The 25450-nt window shown below is 36.3% G+C and overlaps 1 protein-coding gene across 1 annotated transcript in view; it reads right to left on the reverse strand.

The window, feature by feature from the left end:
- The window catches only part of CCDC178 (coiled-coil domain containing 178), a 425098-nt gene that overhangs the window by 139516 nt on the left and 260132 nt on the right, over nucleotides 1-25450 (reverse strand). Inside the window, exon 18 of the mRNA XM_047791472.1 lies at nucleotides 15607-15756. Within this exon, the coding sequence (XP_047647428.1) occupies nucleotides 15607-15756 (150 nt within the window). The remainder of the gene's footprint in view (nucleotides 1-15606; nucleotides 15757-25450) is intronic.

Genomic DNA, 25450 nt, shown 5'->3' on the forward strand with positions numbered 1-25450 from the left:
GTGGAGCCCAGAGGTGGGATTAAGATGGCAAAATAGAAGGACTGGAGCTCAACTTCTCTACTAAAAACAACAAAATTCACAAATAAAGGCTGAGCAATCTTCACCCAAATGGACTGGAAACCTTAAAAAAGATACCCTACCCCAGAAGACAAAGAGGAGGACACATCAAGAGGTAGGAGGGGTGATTATGTGATATAAACAACTCCGTACTTCCCAGGTGGGAAGCCCCACAGACTGGAAAGTAACTGGTTCACAGAGACTCACCTACAGGAGTGAGGGTTCTGAGCCCCATATCAAACTCCCACGTGTCAGGATATGGCACAGGGAGAAAGAGCCCCCGGAGCATCTGGCATTGAAAGCCACTGGGGCGTGTGTGCAGGAGCTCCACGAAACTGGGGGAAAGAGAGACCCCATTCTTGAAAGACGCACATAGACTTTCATGTGCACTGGGTCCCAGGGCAAAGCAAAGTCTCCATAGGAAGCTGGGTCAAACTTGACTGCAGTTCTTGGAGAACATCTTGGGAAAACAGGGGTGAACGTGGCTTGTTGTGAGGGAAGTACATTGAAGGCAAAGCTCTCAGGAATATTCAGCAGCAGTGCCTTTCTCTGGAGGTGGCCATGTTGGGAAAATCTGACCCCGCCTGTCAGTCAGCACTGAGAAGCCCCAGGGCAAACAACAATCCAGGTTGGATCACAGCCCTGCCCCTCAGTAAACAGGCTGCCTAAAGACCCCTCAGGCACTGAGCCACCTCTAATCTGATCCAGAGACAAAACCCCACCCACAAGAGGGATTAGAATCAGCTCCACCTACCAGTGGGCAGGCATCAGCCCTTCCCATCAGGAAGCCTACAGCAGGCCCCCCATACCAAATTCAGCCACAAGGGAGGCAGACACCAGAAGTAGGAGAGGCTATACAACTCTATTATCTGAAAAAGGTCACCACACCAAAAACCTATAAAAATGAAAAGACAAAGAACTATAACTCAAAGGAGGGATAAAGGAAAAAAACCCAGAAAATCAGCTAAGTGATGAGAAGATTCTCAGCCTCCAGGAAAGACTTTAGACTGTTGATGCTGAAGATGATGCAAGACAGTGGAAATAAACTGGAGGCAAAGATGGAACTTACATGAGCAAAGAGATACAAGATATAAAACTTAAACAAGAAGAGATGCAAAATATAATAACTGAAATAAAAAACTCACTAGAAGCAGTTAACAGTGGAATACAGGAGGCAGAAGAATGAATAAGTGAGGTGGAGGACAGATTAGTAGAAATTACAAATGCTGAACAGAAAAAGAAAAAAGATTGAAAACACATGAAGAGAGTCTCAGAGAACTCTGGGACAACGTTAAATGCACCAACGTCCGTATTATAGGGGTGCCAGAAGGACAAGAGAGAGGGAAGGAGAGAAAAAATATTCCAAGAGATAATAGCCGAAAAATTCCCTATCATGGGAAAGGAACCACTCACTCAAATCCAGGAAGCGCAACGAGTACCACATAAAATAAAACCAAGGAGGAATATACAGAGACACATACTAATCAAACTAACCAAAATTAAAGACAAAGAGAAAATCTTGAAAGCAGCTAGGGAAAAGAAACAAGTAACATACAAGGAAACCCCAATAAGGTTATTGGCAGGTCTTTCAGCAGAAACTCTGCAGGCCAGAAGGGAGTGGCATGATATACTTAATGTGATGAAAGTAAAAATCCTCCAACCAAGATTACTTTACCCAGCAAGGCTCTCTCTCATTCAGATTTGAAGGAGAAATCAAAACCTTCACAGATAAGCAAAAGCTGAGAGAATTCAGCAACACTAAACCAGCCTTACAACAAATACTAAAGGAACTTCTCTAGGCAGAAAAGAAAAGACAGCAACAGGAAACAAAAATACCACACATGACATGGCTAACCAGTAAAGGTATATATACAGTAAAGATATGAAATCATCCATTCACTATTATACCACCAAAATCAGAAATGATGAGAAGAGGTGGGTACAAATGCAGGACACTGGAAATGAACAACTTAAAACAATCTCATATACATAAAGACTCATATCAAAACTTCAGAATAACTGCAAACCAAAAATCTACAATTGATACACAAACAAAGAAAAATCAACTCAAATACAACACTAAAGTTAATCAAACCAGAAGAGGACAGACAAAGATAAGAAGGGAAGAAAAAAGAGCAACAAAAACAAATCCAAAGCCATGAATAAAGTGGCAATAAGAACATACATATCAATAATTACCTTAAATGTTAATGGACGAAACGCCCCAACCAAAAGACAGACTGGCTGAATGGATACAAAAGCAAGATCCATATATATGCTGTCTTCAAGAGACCCACGTCACTTCTAGGGACGCATACAAATTGAAAGTGAGAGGATGGAAGAAAATATTTCATGCGAACAGGAATCAAAAGAAAGCTGGAGTAGCATTACTCATATCAGACAAAATAGACATTAAAATGAAGACTATTTTAAGAAACAAAGAAGGTCATTACATAATGATCAAAGGATCAACCCAAGAAGAAATTATAACAATTTTAAATATCTACACACCCAATATAGGTTCACCACATATATAAGGCAATGGCTAACAACATTAAAAGGACAAATCAACAATAAAACACCCCACTTATAGCAATGGACAGATCATCCAAACAGAAAATCAATAAGGAAACACAGGCCCTGAATGAAGCATTAGACCAGGAAGACTTAGTAGATATTTATAGGACATTCCACCCAAAAGCAACAGAAATACACATTCTTCTCAAGTGCACATGGAACATTCTCTAAGATTGGCCACATCCTCAGATACAAATCCAACCTCGGTAACTTTAATAAAATTGAAATCATACCAAGCATCTTTTCCAACCACAATGCTACATGACTGGAAATTAACAATAAGGAAAAAACTGCAAAAAACACTAACACGTGGAGACTAAACAACATGCTACTAAACAACCAATGGATCACTGAAGAAATCAAAGAGGAAATTAAAAAATACCTACAAGCAAATGAAAACAAAGATATGACAACAAAGATATGACACTCCAAAACCTAAACTCCAAAATCCATTCTAAGAGGAAAGTTTATAGCAATACAAGCCCACCTCAGGAAACTAGAAAAAGCTCAAATAAATAAGCTAACTTTTCATCTAAAATAGCTCAAGAGAGAAGAACAGACAAGGCCTAAAGTTAGTAGAAGGAAGGAAATCATAAAGATCAGAGCAGAAATCAATGAAATAGAAACAAAGAAAATGATGGAAAAGATCAATGAAATGAAAAGCTGGTTCTTTGAAAAGATCAACAAAATTGATAAGCCCTTAGCCAGACTTATCAAGAAAAAAAGAGAGAGGACTCAAATCAATAAAATTTGAAATGAAAAAGAAGTAACAATGGACATCATAGAAATACAAAGGATCATGAGACTACCATATGCAACTATATGCCAATAAAATGGAAATACTAGAAGAAAAGGACAAATCCTTAGAAAAGTGCAATCTTCCAAGACTAAACCAGGATGAAATAGAAAAGATGAATGGACCAATCACAAGAACTGAAATTGAAACTGTGATGAAAAAACTTCCAACAAACAAAAGTCCAGGACCAGACGGCTTCACAGGTGAATTCTATCCAACATTTAGAGAAGAGCTAACACCTATCCTTCTGAAACTATTTCAAAAAATTGCAGAGGAAGGGATACTCCTAAACTCATTCTATGAGGCCACCATCACCCTGATACCAAAACCAGACAAAGATTCCACAAACAAAGAAAACTACAGGCCACTTTCACTGGTGAACATCGATGCAAAAAATCCTCAACAAAATACTAGCAAACCGCATCCAACAATACATTAAAAGGATTGTATATCATGATCAAGTGAGATTTATCCCCAGGGATGCAAGGGTTCTTCAATATCTGCAAATCCATCAGTGTGATACACCACGTTAACAAACTGAAGAATAAAAACCACATGACCCTCTCAATAGACATGGAAAAAGCCTTTGACAAAATCCAACACCCATTTCTGATAAAAACCCTTCAGAAAGTGGGCATAGAGGGAACCTACCTCAACATAATAAAGGCCATATATGACAAACCCACAGTGAACATCATTCTCAATGGTGAAAAGGTGAAAGAATTCCCACTGAGATCAGGAACAAGACAAGGATGTCCGCTCTCGCCACTACTCTTCAACATCGTTTTGGAAGTCCTAGCCTCAGCAATCAGAGAAGTAAAAGAGATAAAAGGAATCCAAATTGTAAAGGAAGAAGTAAAACTATCCCTATTTACAGATGACATGATATTATACCTAGAGAATCCTAAAGACTCTACCAGAAAACTATTAGAGCTCATCCATGAATTTGGCAAAGTCACAGGATACAAATTTAATACACAGAAATTGATGGCATTTGTATACACTAACAATGAAAGAGCAGAAAGAGAAATTAGGGAAGCAATCCCATTTACTGTCACATCCAAAAGAATAAAATACATAGGAGTAAACCTACCTAAAGAGACAAAAGACCTGCACTCTCCAAACTATAAGACATGGATGAAAGAAATCAAAGATGACATAAATAGATGGAAAGATATACCATGCTCGTGGATTGGAAGAATTAATATTATCAAAATGACTCTACTACCTAAGGCAATATACAGATTCAATGCAATCCCTATCAAATTACCAAGAACAATTTTCACAGAACTTGAACAAGATACTTTAAAATTTGTTTGGAATCACAAAAGACCCAGAATAGCCAAAGATAATCTGAAAAAGAAAAATGGAGCTGGAGGAATCAGGCTCCCTGACTTCAGACTATAATGCAAAGCAACAGTCATCAAAACTGTATGGTATTAGCACAAAGACAGAAATATAGATCAGTGGAACAGGATAGAAAGCCCAGAATTAAACCCACGCACCCTCAGCCAACTAATCTATGACAAAGGAGGCAAGAATATACAATGGAGAAAGGACAGCCTGATCAATAATTGGTTCTGGGAAAACTGGACAGCCACATGGAAAAGAATGAAATTAGAACACTCCCTAACACCATACACAAAAATAAACTCAAAAGATATAAGACCAGACAGTATAAATCTCTTAGAGGAAAACATAGGCCAAACACTCGCTGACATAAACGACAGCAACATCTTCTCAGATGCACCTCTTAGACTATTGACAAGAAAAACAAAAATAAACAAATGGGACCTAATCAAACTTAAAAGTGTCTGCACAGCAAGGGAAACCCTAACCAAAATGAAAAGACAACCCACAGAATGGGAGAAAATATTTGCAAGTGAATCAACTGACAAGGGATTAATCTCCAAAATTTATAAACACATTCTGCAGCTCCATACCAAAAATCAAACAACCCCATCAAAAAATGGGCAGAAGATCTAAACAGACAGTTCTCCAAAGAATACATACAGATGGCCAAGAAACACATGAAATAATGTTCCACATCACTCATTATTAGAAAAATGCAAATCATAACCGCTATGAGGTACCACCTTACACCAGCCAGAATGGCCATCATCAAAAAGTCTATAAACAATAAGTGCTGGAGAGGGTGTGGAGAAAAAGGAACCCTAGCACACTGTTGGTGGGATTGTACATTGGTGCAACCCCTGTGGAAAGCAGTATGGAGAGTCCTCAGAAAGCTAAGCATAGAATGACCATTTGATCCAGCAATCCCACTCCTGGGCATCTACCCAGAGAAAACCATGACTCACAAAGACACATGTACTCTGATGTTCACTGCAGCACTGTTTTCAATAGCCAAGACATGGAAACAACCTACATGTCCATAAACAGAGGAGTGGATCCAGAAGAGGTGGTACACATACACAATGGAATATTACTCAGCCATTAAAAGGAATGAAATACCAGCATTTTTAGCAACATGGATGGACCTAGAAATTATCATGCTAAGTGAAGTCAGCCATACAATGAGATACCAACATCCAATGCTTTCACTGACATGTGGAATCTGAAAAAAGGACAGACTGAACTTCTTTGCAGAACAGATGCTAACTCACAGACACTGAAAAACTTATGGTCTCCAGAGGAGACAGTTTGAGGGGTGAGGGTATGTGCTTGGGCTGTGGGATGGAAATCCTGTGAAATCAGATTGTTATGGTCATTATACAACTACAGGTGTGATAAATTCATTTGAGTAACCAAAAAAAAATTTTTAAAATAAAAAATTTTTAAAAATAAAGTAATTATTGACAGGGGTGTACTTTTCATTAATTGTTTTCTGGCTGTTTTTGTAGTTCTTCCCTGTTCCTTTTTTCTTCTGTTTTCTTTCCTGGTGGTTGTTGACTTTTTTTTTTGGTCTTTTCTGTCTTTTTAGGGCCACACCCATGGCATATGGAAGTTCCCAGGCTAGGGGTCTATTCAGAGCTGTTGCTGCTGGCCTATGCCACAGCTACAGCAACACCGGATCCAAGCCATGTCTGCAACCTACACCAGAGCTCATGGCAACACTGGATCCTTAACCCACTGAGCGAGGCCAGGGATCGAACCTACAACCTCATGGTTCCTAGTCAGATTCGCTTCTGCTGTGCCATGATGGGAAGTCCGGAGAACTTTTTTTAGTCTTATGTTTAAATTCCTTTCTCATTCTCCTTTGTGTATCTACCATAGGTTTCTAACTTGTGGTTACTGTGAGGTTCACATATAACATCTTATGTATGTAACATTTTAAGCTGATAGCAAGTTAAATTTTATTTTTTTATTATTTATTTTTAATGAATTTTTTTACATTTATAGTTGTACAACAATCATCACAACCCAATATCATAGCATTTCCAGCAAGTTAAATTTTAAACTCATTCCAAAATTCTACATTTTTCCTCCCCACCTATATTATACTGGTGTTAGTAAGGAACTGGGAGAATGCTGTACCTGCTTTCACTCACTGGTGCCAGCCAGGGAGCAGGAAAGTTCTGCAACTGCCTAGGCTCCACTGTCTTTAGCAAGCCATGACCACCCTCCCCTGAATGACTGAGCAAGGCAGTGGGAGGGTACTGCATCCGCACATGCCCACCTGTGCTGGCAGGGTAGAGGGAGAGGGCAAAAATGGCATCTACTAATGCCTCCCAACTGTCCCCTGTCTTTCCAGAAGATGTTTTAAGATTAGTAAATGAATCCCCTTCATTAATAGTCTGGGCACTTGTCAAATTGCTGCTTTTGGGCTGGGTCCTGGGACATGTAAGACCACACCCAAGCCCTTTAAAAAGATAACCTTAGTTCTCTACAGCATTTTGGGTCCCTTGGATGTAAGCCCCATTGGTTTTCTCAGCCAGACATTCAGAGAGCTTGTCTCTCCAGAGAAGGTCCCAAAAATTGGGGTGCCTCATGTGGGGCACGAACCCCTTGCTCCTCTAGGATAAGCTCCATTCTTTTGTGAGATCCCTCCTTGTTAGGGGTCACCACACTTAGGGTGGGGTTTTTGGCAAGATTAGGTCTCAGCATCTTATATTCATCTCAAGTTTTGTCCTTCGTTGTGGAGGAGTAGTTCAGCTACTTTTTCAGAGAGAAGTGTTCCATACATAGCTGTATATTTGGTGTGTCCTTGAGAGGAGATGAGTTCAGGATCTTCTGATGCCATCATCTTGGACTGCCCTCCCCACAGCCACTTATTAACAAACACATAAAGGGTCAGATTCAGGTAAATTTCTTTTTGAGGTTTTTTTTGAGATAATGCTACTTAACTTGGGTGCACTTTAAGAAAACAGAAGAAATATAACTTGTGACCTAGTGCCTAGTTAAGGAAATTCAAAACAATTGAGTAACTTCTTCTTTACTAGGAAAATCATTTATATACAGGTATACATAGACTATGGTGAAGTTAAGTACATTTCACTTTATACAAAATATGTTCTCTGAAACTGTGTGTAATAAATAAAATCCTATTTAATTGTGTCATAACTGAAGTGACTGTGGATTCCTTGGAATTACTTTAAAATTGTAATGTGGAGATGCCAGATCCCATCAAATAAATTAGTGAATATTTTCATGGCCTGTATCATCCTTATTGCCATCTTCTCTGTGAAATTTTAAAGATTCTTCTTCATAAAGTTTTGAATAACATATTTCTTTGCCCCCTCCTTTTTTTTAAGGGCGGCACCTGGGGCATAATGGAAGTTCCCAGGCTAGGGGTCAAATGAGAGCTGCAGCTGCTGGCCTATACCACAGCCACAGCAATGTGGGATCCGAGCTGCATCTGTAATCTACATCGCAGTTCATGGCAACATTGGATCCTTAACCCCCTATGTGAGGCCAGGGATCGAACCCACATCCTCATGGATACAAATCAGGTTCGTATCCCACTGAGTCACAACCGGAACTTCCCAATAACATATTTCATGTTAGGATTATTTCTAAGAAACTTTTGCTCATTATATCTATTGTGAATGGAGTCTTTTTACTAATATATATGTTACAATTGGGGTTTTAGGTATAAGATTTGGATATAACCCTGAATAATCCCTGTGTCACTGTTAAGTCTATCTCTTATTCCATATTATATAGATGTGTATATATGTGATTTTCTACTCTGTAATCTTCTGTCAGCTTTACCTGGCCAATTAGGTGTTTGCCCATTGCTCTACTGCTTACAGTATCTGCATGTTTTCTAACTGATTACCATAATGTCACTATTACTCTACATTTATTTCCTCTCTCCCCATAATTCATCCCATGTTCTTGGGTTGCATCAACTACTTAATATGTATTATAGACTTGAAGGTCTTTTGTAATAGTATGGCCACACCAAGATTTGGTACAAGTAAGAGACGTATATTTATCTAAAAATAACAATAATATCAGTAGTTATATCCTCCATATGCAGAATATAGTCTTGGAAAATCATTATAGATGCTTTATTTGTAAAATCTGTACTTATGTTTCATAATGTTCTTAAGAAAATTAAGTAAGATTAAACACTAAGACTTGCAAAGTGCCTAGCACATAGGAAGTGTTTCACAGATGTTAACTATTTCTACATATTTTTTTACAGCAATCCTACTATGGACATACTATTATTCCCATTTTTCAGAAGCTCAGAGGGATTCAGATAGATAGTCCTTCTCACTTTTAGTGAGAGTAAAACTCTGAAGAAAGAAGTTACCTAGAGAAAACATTTACTATATGAATATGTATTTCATATTAATACTTATGTTAATAAATGATTACATGATATAGTTCTAAGATTTGTGGAAAGATGATTACAAGAGCATTTCTTTCAAATATTTATGTAATTATGATGCATACATGGTGTTCAAAACTAAAAAAAAAATTGTTATACTGATACTACCACAAAATTGCAAATCAATTGCAGTGGTAAGTCATGCATTAGACAAGCCTAAGTAGAAAATATATCTATCATAGGAGGTGCATACAATGAACACTTTACTTGTTCTATTGAAATTCTTTTAAAATGGTTTTTGAATGATAAAAACTATTATTTCATTTTATAGCTACACAATGGCCTTAAAAAGTCAGAGTTCTTGGAAAAGAAGTAAAACTGTCATTGTTTGCAGACAACATGATATTATACACAGAAAAATTCTAAAGATTCTTACCCGAAAACTTCTAGAGCTCATCAATGATTTTGGTAAAGATGCAGGATACAAATTAAAACACAGAAATTTCTTGCAATTCTATACACTAATAACAAAATATCAGAAGGAGAAATTAAGGATACAATTCCATTTACCATCACATCAAATAGAATAAAATACCTAGGAATAAACCTACCTAAAGAGGCAAGAGACCTATACTCTTAAAACTATTAGATATTGATGAAGGAAATTGAAGGTGATAGAAACAGATGGAAAGAAATACATGTTCTTGGATTGGATGAATCAACATTGTCAAAATGACTATACTACCAAGGCAACCAACAGATTCAGTGAAATACTTATCAAACCACGAATGGCAATTTTCCCAGAACTAGAACAAAAAAGTCTTAAAATTTGTATGGAAACACAAAGGATCTTGAATTGCCAAAGCAATCTTGAGAAAGAAAAAAATGGGACTGGAGGAATCAGGCTCCCTGACTTGAGACTATACTACAAAGCTGCAGTCATCATAATGGAATGGTACTAGCTCCAAAACAGAAATACAGATCAGTGGAACAGCCCAGAAAGCCCAGAAATAAACCCAAGGACCTATGGCCAATGAATCCATGATAAAGGAGGCAAAAATATACAATGGAGAAAAAACAATCTCTTCAGTAAGTGGTACTGGGAAAACCAGACAGATACATGTGAAAGAATGAAATCAGAACATTCTCTAACACCATACAAAAAATAAACTCAAAATAGATTAAGAACCTAAATATAAGGCTGGATACTATACAATTCCTAGAGGAAAACATAGGCAGAACACTCTCTGACAAAAACCACAGAAATATCTTTTGGGATCCACCTCCCAGGGTAATGAAAATAAAAACAAAATAAACAAATGGGAGGGACCTAATTAAACTTAAAATGTTTTGCACAGCAAAGGAAACTGTAAACAAAAAGACAACCCACAAAATGGGAGAAAATCTTTGCAAATGACGCAACTAAAAGGGGATTAATCTCCAAAATATATAAACATCTCCTACAGCTTTATATCAAAAAACAAACAACCAGATCAAAAAATTAGCAAAAGATCTAAATAAACATTTCTTCAAAGATGACATTCAAATGGCCAAAACCCACAAGAAGATGCTCAATATCACTAATTATTAGAGAAAGAGACCCTAATATATAGAAAGAGTTTTAGTCATAGGAATAGTGATAAACATATGATGTTCAATTATATATATAGTTATATGTATATCATATGTTTATCAGTTTATATATATATAAATAGTGGACCTTTGAACAACATGATTGTGAATTGTGAGTGTGTGTACATGCGCTCATACACCAAGTCCAAAGAAAGGAAGGCAGAAATACTGACAGGTCATTACATAGCTGTTGTGGGCATAAACTATTTTAAAATTATGGTTTTCCTAGCAAATAAATGAAATTCTATTTACACTGAAACAAGCACATAAAAATCGCCAAAGCCTATTTTTAATAAATGCAAGATGACAAGCCATACAAAATGGGTGTAAGAATGATAATTGAAACAGCTTTCACATTTTTTTAGGAAAATAATTTTGTTTACTGCTAGAATTGACTTTACCTCCTCACCAAATCAACATAAATTGAGTTTTAGAGGAAAACCACATTTGAAAACTGAAAGAGGGAAGAGAAAGTGTTAGTGAGATCTCTGAATGATATAACATTTTTGAGAAATTGTGATGAAAACGTCCATTGAGGCCAAGGCAATACAGATGAAATAGCAAAAAATTTAGGATTTGTCCTTTGTTTAGGTGATGAGAGGATGCTGTTGGGTTTGTATTCATTCTCTGGTCTACTCTAGGAAAGACTCTCTTGGCCTCTGGAGATCACAACCTTCAGCATGGAAACAGGAGGTGCCTATTCCTGTTCCATTTTATTCTATCTTTGTTGGCATAATGGATGACCAGCAATTTATTCTGAATAACTGAATGAATGAATGACTCAGGTGTTTGAATTCTGTGAGGTCCATAAGTACCTCTTAGAGCTCCAGAGCAGTTCTCTAATTCATGGCTCTACATGATTTCTTCACAAGCTCAGGTCACTTAGAGAGGATGCTCCAGTGTGAGCATATCTATGGCAGTTACTCATTGCTTCTCAGTTACTGGTCCTCTCAAACTTTGGAAAAAATATCACAGTGAAGGCTCATTTAATGTCTCAACCTAAGTTAAGGCAACTGTGTCCTAGGCCAATTTTTCTTCTAATTCACTGAATACATGTTAAATCCCTGAGCCACTCTGGCCCTAAGGTTCCTCATCTGTAAAACAATCTTCTAAGGAGATGGGTAAAATTTCTAAATCCTAGTCAAAAAGTTTTATAATTTAAGAGTTGTGAAACCTATCTCTAATCCTTATGGGAATTAAATCATTTCTAATTAGGTAGTTTTTTTTTTCCCACCAGAAAATCATCACTGAAAAAGTGGCTTCAATGAAATGAAAGTACAAACACAACCAGTGACTCAAATAATCTATTTCAGTTGGATATGAGAGATATAATGTATAATTTATGTGGATATAATTTATGTGGTTTTTACATGCTTTAAAAACCTGACAAGACATGTATGTGATTGTTGAGTAATGTTACAGCAGAAATGGTATGGCTATAAAGTTATGATTATGGTTATGCCATGGTTATGAAGTGGTTGGATGTAGGAAAATCTGGAGTTTGATTCCCATCTCAGTCTTCCATGTGAAATACTCAATCTTAGTTCCATATCTTATACAGGAGATGATGATAATAAAAATAATAGAAAAATTCCCAGGATTACTGAGATAATTTTTGCAAGTTACATGGTATAGATACCTGGTCCACACAAGTGCTTGTTAAGCACTGACTGATTCTGTAATAATTTGTTTTCCCTTAGTATGAAAGCACTGAGAATTGAAATAGGGCAGAGATTAAGTTTTATGAGTGCTTTATAAAAAAATTAAAATAATTTTCACCAGTTTTGGAAGAGATCTTGTTTTCAGCCAACAGAATCTTCAACATTTTCATGATTGCTTAGCTTGCCTTTCTTTGCAGGCCTGAAGAACTTGAGACAGTGATTAAAAATGAACACATGGTGATTCTATCAACTTACTCATAGGTTTTTTTTTTAAAGAAAATATAAAAATATATTGGAAAGGTTTCAGTGAGAATGATGAAAATGTACCTTTAAACATGGAAATACAACCTGATTCTAGTTATTTTTCCTTCATTCCTCTTTACTGTTATGTTAAATTATGAGATCTGAGAAGTTTCAGACTAGATTCTATTCTATCATTGCTCATTTACAGGGTTAATAAGAATTTGGTATAATGGTTTTTGTTTGTTTCTGATTTTTAAAAGGTAAAATATCCACCATTGCAAGTTTTAAATATACAGAAAAGTAACAGAAAACATGTGGAAAAGAAGCAGACATAATTCTACCACCAAAAGTAATTTACAACATTCTAAAATTTGAGCCATCTGTATATAAAATTGTGTTAAGGAAAGGGACATTACTTTTTTATATTTAATTTGTTTTACTCTTCCACAAACTTTCTTTGCTACTCTTGGTGTAAAAATACTCAGATGTAGAAAAATGTATAATTTGTGTAGAAAGAATAATACTCCCTAAACATGATAATTAAAATATAATTATTGACCAAGCTAAAAGGAATGTATGTTCAGAAGCAAAGGAATTATTCTGAAATAGGAAAAAAATACAAAACATTCCATTTTGTCTGACAAGGAAATTCAACAAGGGAATCAGAGGCTTAGCAGTGCTTTTGTGTACCCAAAACTAAACTGGTCAAAGGAAATGCTGCAAGGAAATGTACTAAAATATTAAGGGGTTTTCTCAGTTTTGATGGCCAAATTCCATTCTGTAAGCAGTGCATTAGACGCTAATGACATACGATTTCTCACTGACAGATTTAACAGCATCAATAAGGCCTCTCTGTCCATTGCAGCAAATTGATCCTACATGACACTGACAAGGGCAGCCTGCACTTAATGACCTCCATCGCTGAAGGATGGAAATGAAAAATGATTGGAGGTACAAATAAATCTTTGAAAGTTTCCCTGAAACAGGTGTGCTAAAAGTGATTCGTTTGAAGGATCATCACAAACATAAACCCAATCTCCTAGCATGTCCCACTATCTGTTCATACGAGGGTCTCACTCCCTGGATCCTGAATCAGGATGTGCTTTAATTCCAAAAACAACATCAAGATAATTCAGTTCTTATTATGGAAATACTATGTACGGATCTTTCTTACAGGCATGAGTTTTTCCATCTGCCACCAAAAGATTCTACAAACTGATTAATAAGTATACATGAAATTTGTTTCTTTCCTGGTTAGAAAAGGAAATACAGCATAGCCATTGATTATTTTATCCTCCTCTATTATCAACAACAGATTAAACATGTTTAAATTCAACTACAATGTCAAATGCATGAAGTGATTGGACAAAAGCTTCATGGATACACTACTGTCTTTTCTTTGATTCCTGCACGATGGTTTGAGGACACTAAGATTTTGACATGTAGTTGTGTTCTCAATGCTTTCCCAAACATATTTACTTCTTCTTCGTCGTCTTTTTAGGGCCACACGCACAGCATATGGAGGTTCCCAGGCTAGGGCTGAATTGAGCCATGGCTGCTCGCCTACGTCACAGCTATAGCAACACCAGATATAAGCTGCATCTGTGACCTACACCACAGCTCACGGCAAAGTCAGATCCTTAATCCACTGAGCGAGGCCAGGGATCGAACCTGCAGCCTCATGGATACTGGTCAGATTTGTTTCCACTGATCCACAACAGGAACCCCACAGATTTACTTCTTGATCTACCTTCATCTTGCTACTATTTCATTACAAATTTTTAAGAGAAAAATACATACCCTCTCTCCCAATACATTTGGAAGCTTTAACTCCCAGGAGAGTAGATGAATGTGAAACATTGTGTTTATGAGCAGCATACCAGATGAAAGTATAGTTACTTAACAGTTGCATAGGAATTTTATTTTCAAAGTAACTATGGAATTCTCTTTTTCGTTCCTTACCAATTTTACAGATGAGAAAACTGAGGTCAGAAAGGGAAAATAATTTGCCAAGATCACTGAGCAAGTAATTAGAACAGCTTACACTCAAATGCTGGCCTTCTGTCCTCCCAATATTCCAAAATAATGAGGGATAAATATAGCACTGAAATTCTAAACTAATTTATAGTATCACACTCTGGGGACATAGAAGAAAAGGATCCTAGTGGTTTACTGGTTTTCATAGTTAGGTGAATTGTTAAAATATAATCCACGCCTCTTGTTTTTAAATTTTAAATTCTGAGATGAAACAAAGATTTAAAGGAAAATAACTTTTTTTGTCAATGAATAGCTGGAGAAGAATAGAGAGAAAGTAGCTAAATTTTAACATGCTAGGAACAGGGCTTTCTCTACTTTTTGATTTGTGGCTTACTGTGTTTTTTACTTTTCCACTTTTAGTACTGTAGAAGATTTTATAAAATATGCCAGAATTTCCAGTGATTTCCAATGGCCAGAGAGGATCAATTCTTTATCCAAATTTCTAAATAAGCCTCATAATTAATAAGAAAATAGATATCAAAATAGGGAGCCCATACATTGTAAGGAAGAATTAAAGGTACATCATGGAAAGTTACCTACAGATAGAACTGAAATGTTGAAGTATATGATAATATATTTAGGTCTATGAACTACAAAACTCAGCTATTTCAGATCATAATAATTAAAATCAAATTCATATAAAGTAGTGGATTAAAAACTATGTTTTTTCATTTCTCAAATACCCTTTCAAATTCAACTTCAAAAGGTTGATAAAAATATATAGCAATTTATAAAAAAAACATACCATTTGGTGGCAGATGAAGGACCACCATGACTTGGAGACCCCATGACTGACACTTGTTACTTTTTATGGTACATATGTCAAGTAAATCATTATTTTTTAAAAAATGAGAAAAACCTACCTGTTTCATATCTCTAATTGAACCATCAAGTGACAGCTGTCTTTCAAACAGGCTGAAATAATTGTCCTTTACTGTTAAGAAAATAGTCTGTAATTGCTGATACTCTTGAGCTAGCTGTAGATTTTCTTCTAATGAATCATCTTGTACTTTCTAGAAGAAAAATATATATTTAATTAAAATCACTGTGTTTGAATTTTTACATCATTTGAATTATCTAAAAGTATTATATTACATATTACAAAAACTGTTTCCCCTGACACTCCTAACCTCCTTGTATTTAATAATTTTCTTTTTTTGGCTGCACCCATGGCATGTGGAAGTTCCTGAGCCAGGGATCAAACCTGCGCAACAGCAGTGACAATGCCAGGTCATCCTTAACCCGCTCAGCCACCAGGGAACTCCAATATTTTTCTTGTTTATGGAGGTGTTTTTTATTTTTTGAACACTGATTCATCTGAGTCTGTCTGACTTTGGTTCCCTCTCTTTCACAGACTTCTCTCCACAATGCCTTGGGAAGTATGCAGTCCTAGGAGCATACTCAGCATTCCAGGAGACTTCTCATTCCCCATCCCTTTTCCTTTTCTCAAGCTCCAGTGCTGAAATAGGTATGAGACATTTGGAAGCTTAGAATCCTATTTCCAAGAGGTGCAGAGTGGTGGCACTCACAAAAAACATTCAAAACACAGAGAAGCAAAGAGTAAAAAGACAAGGAGCAAGGAACTCAATGTTTAGAAGCACCCAGAGAAAGTAATTATTTGTTACTGGTATACTTTAGCTATTACTAAAGGCTAATCTGCTTCTGTGAGCAGTCAAGAACCTTTAAGACTCTCCATGACTAAACAAATACATGTCAAATCTAATACAAACCCCTTGGAATGTAACTTTTGCCAACATTACCCACTGGAAAATTATGGGCTATCATTTTAAATCTGATGTATGATTCAGTTTAGTTGCTGATTCTTTTCACATTTCTAGCATAGAAAAATATACTTAGCTGCTTCAAAAATATAAAATTTTATCAACGGCCTTAAATATTTTTAAACCCGTTAATCTAGTAATTCAGCTTATGAAAACTTATTCAAAGCAAAAAGCTTTATTTGTCACAACATTATTTATAGTAGAAAAAAGTTTTCGAAGCACGTAATTGCAGATTAATCATGATGATGATTGAATAACTAGATATAAAAATAACCATTGTGAAGCAATTAAAAATGTTTCTTTGGAAAACTGCTATCACATCAAACCTTTAGTATAAATTGTTAAAAAATTTATTGCAGTATGAGAATGTGCACAGAGGAAATGTAATTCAGCTGAAAATTGCCTGTACAAATATTTCTGTATTTACACACTTGGAGATTTATTAAGGTCAACAAACATATTTCTCATGAAAACTTGGTATCTATATTGATCCTCAATGATTAATATTATGTCATAGGCATTCTTTAAAAAGCCTAAATGATGAACTGAAAATCATTTTAAGTGTTCCTGTCCTAATTCTGGCATAATCATTTAAAACTTTAGAAACTTATATCTAAAAGAACCTGCTTAAAATAACAATTATCTTTTGGTAGAGGACAAACTGTCTGCAAATATTTTTCTCTGAGAGAGGTACTTATGAAAAGATGGTTACAATTTTTGTTGATATGTTAACCCTAAAATTAAAATCTAATCGTCAAGTGATTAACGTGAAACTTTAACACATGTTCCCCTGGAGGCAGGAGAAGAAATTATTTTGAGTGGTTTTTTTTGTTGTTGTTGATTTAACATAAGCATGACACCTGAGATATTCTACTTCTCAATTACATATCTTTCAAGATGCAGGCTATTATGAATGTTGAAATTAAGAGGGGTGCTACAAAAGTTGTGGGATTTATTTTAAACCTGTTTAATGGAACTTAATTGAGGATATATTTGGTACTTTATACTTTACTCTTTGTGTTCAGTTTTATTTCCAAGTGCATATACTTTCAATTTCTGTATGACTCCTGTTTACTGTTTTATATATCATGATTACTACAGATACCAAGAAACTCAACTGTATAGTTATGCCAGCGAATCTTCACATCATCAGTCATGCTCCTTTACATTATTATTTCTCAGTAATGAATGTATAGAAGGATTTACCAATTCAGTACCTATTCCTGAAAGTCAGTGACCTTCATATGTGCAATGAAGTTTAAGTTTTTTAATTTTAAATAATGGTATTCTGCTGGCGTTGAAAATTTTTTTTTATATTTAACTATGGTTCCACCTCACAACTCTGACTGGTTTAATTTTAACCAATAGTGTTATAATATGCAATGCAACAAAGAGGGAATGATAATTATTGGTGGATATATGTCCAGGGTAAATAATGCTACCACTACTGGAGTTTCACAGCTAGCAGTAGATGATAATAAATAAGGGGGCACAAGAGTTGGAGTTGGCAATATAATAAAAGGGTGCGAAAAAGAAGGAGCTGATAACAGAAGGAAGATGACTTTCACATGCTTTTAAATTCAAATCCAGTTAAATCTTATCAGTAGAGTCTTTCTACTTAAGGTCTTGACTAAAGGAAAACTTGAAAAAAAAATGTGTTCCTAAAGCCATAAAGAAAATTTGATTGCAATTTCTACAGGCCAAAATAACTGCACTCTGAGCTGATTTACAATATTATTTTATTCATTCATTCATTTACTCATTTTCATTCAATTGCTTTCTTCAAAAATTTTCAGTAACTACTATTAGCCAAGCTCTGAGCTGATTTACAATATTATTTTATTCATTCATTCATTTACTCATTTTCATTCAATTGCTTTCTTCAAAAATTTTCAGTAACTACTATTAGCCAAGCTGTAAGATATAATGGTGAACCTTAAAAATTTGTGGCTTTATGGGAAAGAGTTCTATTAAAAATTATCAGAATAACTTGGAAGAATAGATTCGTGGTTGCCGAGGGGGAAGGAGTGGGATGGATTGGGAGCTTGGGGTTAATAGATGTAGACTATTGCCTTTGGAATGGAAAAGCAATGAGATTCTGCTGTGTAGCACTGGGAACTATGTCTAGTCACTTATGATGGAGCATGATGTGAGAAAAAAGAATCTATACATGTATGTGCAACTGCCATGCTGTACAGTAGAAAAGTGACAGAACAATGTAAACCAGCTATGATGCAAAAAAATAAAAATCATTATCTAAAAACAAAAAGAAAAAAAAATACCAGAATATATAATTACAATGTGGAATTCACCATCTTTTGCATTTTTGTGTTTTCCATACATATTAAATTCACCCCAAAGGTCTAAATAAATGTAACCCTTCCTAAAAGTCAGATATATTGGTATTCATTCAATTCACATTATTAATGATTATTAGGATGATGGAACATTGAGAATGGCTTGATAAGGAGAAGAGATAGTGAATGCCTGTTAATAGTTTCCATGTTGTCTAGAATTTAGTAAGGAAAATACTTAGCTACGCGATGGTTTGTTCTCTGTTATCTCAAGTTATTTTTCCAATTTTGGTGTTTGGGAGGATATTCAGCTTCTTAAGCCAACATTTTATTAGGAAGTAAGGGTTATGTTTATATAAAGGGGTGAACAAAAGTTACTTATCAATTCCATGAGGGCCATCATTATGTTTACGCATAAAATACACTGTACAAAGCAGGGCTAACATTGGTGGTTACACAGGTTTTCAGTAAATGAATAAATGACTAACAGGAAATGGGTGTATTTAGCACTTTAGAACCAGATATTTTATTGGCCCACTTTTACAAAATAACTTATTGATGATATAACCACCTATTAGAATGAAGCACATTTATTTGTATTGTTTGACACTATGCTACTTGAGAGGTAAATATTTTAAGGATGTATATAAAAGAATTCACACCACATGTTTTTGCAGTGAATATTTGAACATTATTCTAAGGATATACCACCTTCAGACTGAACAAGAGTTCTTCCTCTGGTGCATCGCTGAAGGTACATGGAGTTCCTGAAACTGCACACAGTGTTCTTCTTGTGTTCCCTAATTTGTCCATGATCCTTAAAGTACTGATAAATCATTGCTGAAGAAAGACCTGGCTTCTCCTATCACCAAAAATACTGAGATGTGAAGGAAGATTGAGGCCCCAAGATATCCAAATAGTAAGTAGTTTTCCTTTTTTTTTCTTTCTTGACCTTTATTATTCTCTAAGCCATGGCTGTAATCTTGGACCTTCCCTCTGCTTTCTCCATTTTCAGCTTCTTTTTTTCACACCCCTTACCCATGACACACTGGATAAGTGAGTAATAAGGAAATATAATCAGAAAACTGCTGTTCTTTTTGGACAAAATATAGAACCTATGTCATCTATTGATGTTATACCTTGTGATATACAGACACAAACTTAGAAATGAGGAATTGTTACTGTCCTAGTTGTTATACTTACATAAAAGGTAAGGCAATGAGAAATCAGGTGAGGCCACTTGTATTTTCCAAAAAAAGGTCACAGAAATAGTATCACTTCCACATGTTCTTCCAGAACCTTGTCACTCCTTATCAAGATGTGTAGCCTATTTCTCTTTCCCTTGAGCCTGGGTAGATTTGTGGCTTCTCTAGCCAATAGGGTATGGTGGAAAGATACTGTGTGACTTCCCAGGCTACTTTATAAAAAAGTTAGTTAAAAAAGCAAACAGCTTTTGCCAGGCCCTCCCTTTGGGGACATTTACTCTTGGACCAAACACCACATTGTGAGGCATCCAGGCCACATGGAGAGATTATGAGTATTATTATTTGTATTCCAGCAAACAACCCAAGCTTGTGTCTAAGATAACAGTAGAGTTATCTGAAGATGATTCCTATGCTTAGTCTTTAAGGCATCCAGCTGATGGTTAGATCATGTAAGAAGAGACAAGTTGGCCCTGTTATGTCCTGTCCAAATTTCTGACACACAGACCCATGAGCCATGAAGTTTTAGGGTACTGTTAAGCGACCACAGCAATTGAAACATGAGGTATCTTGTGCAAGGTTACATACATATCAGGTGAAGGATCAGGGCTTTGCACCCCGGCAGACTGGCTCCAGATCCCATTCTCTTCACCATCCACTATACTTCCTTCATATGCCAGCACTCTTTAAAACTATGCAATTCTGTCTTTATAAAACCTAATGACATTAAACAGTCAAATCAAATAACAGAATTACCTTGTTTGAGCCTATTTCCACCAACCATCTTTTCATAAATCTGGCTAACATGTGGCTTGTTGACATAGATATATTAGGCTGCTGAAGGAAATTAGAACTTGATTCCCTTGGAAGCTACTTTTCAATATAAGTCAACATGGGCATGTTGGTTATATACAACCTGTCTTGTGTTTTGTGATCCACATGTTTCCATATTCCATGATTTGATTAGACCAGATGCACTTAATGGCAAGACCACATGCCCAAGTGCACAGACCTTTATAGCTGAGGCCTGCACAACTCTGAACTATGGTTGATTGTAGCACAGTAGTGTTACATGTTGAGACTTCTGGGCATCCAGCCGGATATACTTATTTTGGAGAAGGCCTAAATCCCTTTGAACTTTATTTATTTATTTATTTATTTATTTATTTATAGCAAAATGTGGTAGAGTAGGTTATTTGTTTTAAATTTAAGATGGGCTAATGGCAAAGGAGATACAAGAAAAGAACTTGATCTAAACATTTTAGAGAGATGGTTATAATCTCTCTATTTGAATGGTACATGTATGTGTAGAAAACTTATATAGCTATTTAAAAATATTTTAGTGTTTTAAAAATCGTCCTAGTGCCTTTATATAGTCATGTGTCATCTATACCTTCAGTTACTATTAATACAGGCATTTGGATCCAGTTCACCAGGCAGAGGGCCAAGTCCTTCTCTCAATTACACTTTCATTGTAAGAGAGTTGTCATCTTTTGACCCAGTTCTAATTCTAACTGTCCTATCCTAATGTGATTATGTGTGGCAGTCTCAGATGATCTTTTCTGATGATCTGTCTGTCACCTCCTGATTCGTGGCTGATAATGGTTTATTGCAGACAGCGCCTTGCTTCCTTGCATGTTGTCAGGGCTCTGCTGGCTGTTACTGCCATGTCTGTGTCCTCACACAGACTGCATCACACTCACTCTAGTTCCAGAGTTGGAAAGAATTGACTTCCTGCCAGAACCAACCAGGAAGCAAAAGTTGTATTGCTGGTATTTATTGATCAGTGTTCCCACAGAGCATCCTCCTGTCCAGTTTCATTCATTTATTTGTTGTTCTTTCAATCATTTGTTGAGTAAACCCTTAGTATGTTTACCTTATAGGTCCAACTCTATAGCTGCCCCAGGTAACTGACCTTTTTGAACCAGGGATCTCAGGCTAGACTGGGAGGAGGCAGAGTGGAAACAAATCTATTCAAGGTATTTCTTGAAGTACCTTGAATCGATTCTATCAGGTGGGGAAAGCAGGGCCAGAAAATAGTCAGCGAGCTGAATTTAGAAAAACTGTTTTATTTGGCAAGGATCTAAGTTGTCCTGCCACATGGATCATCCTATATTTGAGAAAATTGGGTGAGTCAACTGAGAACAATGTTCTCTTGGCCCCTTTAGAACCATTAGATTATTGTTTCCTATAACTTGTGACCTTCATAGATTGTGTTAAATGTTCTTTCATCATTTGACTTTAAAATATTTCTATGTAAAGAATGATAGGTACCCATATATTTAGTATTTCACTGATGCATAGCATCGTACATGACACTCCATTCTAACACCAATGTTTCAGTAGCATGTTATTCTGTACAGAAGCTTACGCCTTACACCATTGATATCATCCAATTTCCACAGTCTCCACATCTGCTCTTGGCACATCTCTGCCAGCTCAGGGTCCTGGGTTGGTAGTTTTGCATGAAGCTATTTTTGATGTTATTAGAGCAGTCAGACATCAGTACTGAGACTCTTTCATAGAATGTGCAGGGGATAGAGACATAGAGGTTCCAAGTCTCTGTGAAAAATGTTGCTTCAAAAGCAGTCCCTTTGATTCATGGGACTTGGCGTGGTGAACACAAATGCTTGACATAGATGCCAAGCCTCTAGCGATATAATAGGCAGGGAGAAAACATACTTTTTAGGGGCATCACCTACTGTGTGCATAGAAGCAGTAGTGTATTGCAGCTCTCTTAAAATCTATACACCAATTACAACAGAAAACGAGACCTCTCCCCAGCGTTTCCAAGGAGCAAGTCTGTGAGAATGATATGTGTCGATACCCTGAAGCCTCAAAGGAGCAAATAACTGTTTTAACTCTCCCAGGACCCACTTTCTTGTCTGTGCTGCCATGGAAACCAGTCTCTTGTCCAACTCGAGTTCTCCTATAATTAGTCTTGAACATTCTTGATTTTTAAATGAATAAATCGGTCCTCTGCCTCAAGGTTGTTACATGCCTCAAACTCTACATATTATCATGTTTGACAAAATGCTCTCTATTCCCTAATTTATTTTAAAATACTTATTGGGCATCTGGTACACACAAAGCGCTATGGAGGACACTGCGAAAGGTCAAACGGCACCTTTAGGATGCTTTTTGATAAAAGCTGCTATGCCGTTTGATAAAAGCCTGCTACATGCCAGCTGACCAGTCAAACTTGTCACTGCCAGACACTGGCAGATGCTTTCTTCAGCTCCCTCATCCCAGCACCCACACAGATGATCGCAAACAGGACTCCCTGTCGTAGCTCTCTGACGGGCTTACGCATTTAGCTACTGCTGATTTACTCAAAAGTTTATTAATGGACACTACAACACTGCCTCTCAGAACTCAGAAAACATCCACTGGGAATTTATGAGTAGTTTGGATTAGCCCTGCTTTTCTTTATTATGTTTTGACTCTGCTCTGTTCAGTGTATACATTTGACCAGGAGTTATTGACACCAGCAGGAAAAAATACACAATTTCAGGGCCGGAGGAGCTTGCAATCAGACAGGGGAATTGAGGCATTCACAGAGCTAACTGCATTAGAATACATTAAGCACAAAGAAGGCTAGAAGACATGTCCAAATAATGAGAGTAGTTCCATGAGAGAGCAGTCCAGTGAAAGTGATGAGCAAAGTTTCAAGGAAAAGGCAGTTTTTGAATAGATTTGGAAGCTATTTCATACACAGGGTACTGTATGTGTTCTTGGCAAGGAAAATCTGGCCTAGAAATACAGCTTCTTGTTAAATATTAAAAAGCACCTGATTAATATGGGCGTGTGTTTTTTTAAAAAAAGAAACACCTCCACATTGCCTGCAGCATTTTTCAATGGCTTTAGGGATCACTAAATACAAATGTCACTTACATTAGCTATTAAATTTTTTGTTTTTTTTTGTTTTTTTTTGGCTTTTTGCTATTTCTTTGGGCCGCTCCCGCGGCATATGGAGGTTCCCAGGCTAGGGGTCGAATCGGAGCTGTAGCCGCCAGCCTACGCCAGAGCCACAGCAACGCGGGATCCGAGCCGCGTCTGCAACCTACACCACAGCTCACGGCAACGCCGGATCCTTAACCCACTGAGCAAGGGCAGGGACCAAACCTGCAACCTCAAGGTTCCTAGTCGGTTTCGTTAACCACTGCGCCACGACGGGAACTCCTAAATTTTTATTTGATCCAGTTTTCTTCAGTATAATTGTAAGTCCTCTCAAAGTATCTGGTATAACTTATTAGAGAAACAGATTACATAATAAGAAAAAGAAAGTCAAAATCGGAGTCATGTAGTCTGTATCCTCAATGTACTTTTCCAAGTGAAAATACGTGATTTAAATAAACACATGCATGCCCTCAGTGTCAGTCACAGCACTAATAATTCTTCTAAATTTATTTTTTACTTTATTAAATACACTCTAAAAATTTAATCCTGAATATATGTGAATTTAACAAGTGTCCTCTAATATTGTTTAAGATCGTTAAGGAGACACATATTTGCCTAGTATTTCCTTTTTTAACATTCTTCCACATTATCATAATTTTAATTCTATTTCATTTGTCAATATTTTAAAATATATTTTTAATGTCTGCTACTCTTTTCGCCATTTCACACGAAAGACTGAACAACTTCCTCTTCGTGTGCACCTCCTGATGTGACTGGTTTAAGATTTAGAAAGGTTTCCTATTTACTCACATTTTAATGATATACATTTATACTTCACTGGTGGAAAAGGCTGATCAGTCACAGAAAGGTCAGTTAACACTAAATAGACCCTTTCTTTATGTAATTACAAAGAATAATATCTTTGTGCTGATGGCACTGCACATGGAGTGGGTGATGCAGAGAATTAATGTGCTGCCTTGTTGGCCCATGGGATAGAGATTCCAATACAATAACCACAACTTATTCTAATTATGCAGCTTTAAAAGGTCATCAGCAAAAAGAGTTAGGAAATTATCAACTAACTTTATCATAAAGTAATAATGTACTACATAAATGCAAAAACTGCAAGAACAGTACCTTCAAACGTTATTACAAATGAGAGAAAGACTGATCTAAGAGATTCCAGGACATGAAAGCATAAATTAATTGATACGAGATTTCATAATCTCCTATTGATGTGGTCAGATAGCCTGATCTCACTTGATATTTATAGAAAATGTTTAATTTTTAAAATGCTTTTTTATGTTTAATGCCAATTTCATTGCCACACCGATGTTTTGGTATACATTCTGGTAGAATTTAAATATTTCTTTAAAAAATATATTTGTTATAAAATGATGCATGCTGATTATACTACACACAAATAATAGAGATGTATATGAAGTAGAAAATTAAAGCTCATCTTTGAAAAAAATCACAGTCACTTTTATACCCCAGAGATAGTATTAACAATTTGGTGAATGTCCTTAA

This window comes from Phacochoerus africanus, chromosome 8 (assembly GCF_016906955.1).
Source record: "Phacochoerus africanus isolate WHEZ1 chromosome 8, ROS_Pafr_v1, whole genome shotgun sequence".
Taxonomy (NCBI): domain Eukaryota; kingdom Metazoa; phylum Chordata; class Mammalia; order Artiodactyla; family Suidae; genus Phacochoerus; species Phacochoerus africanus.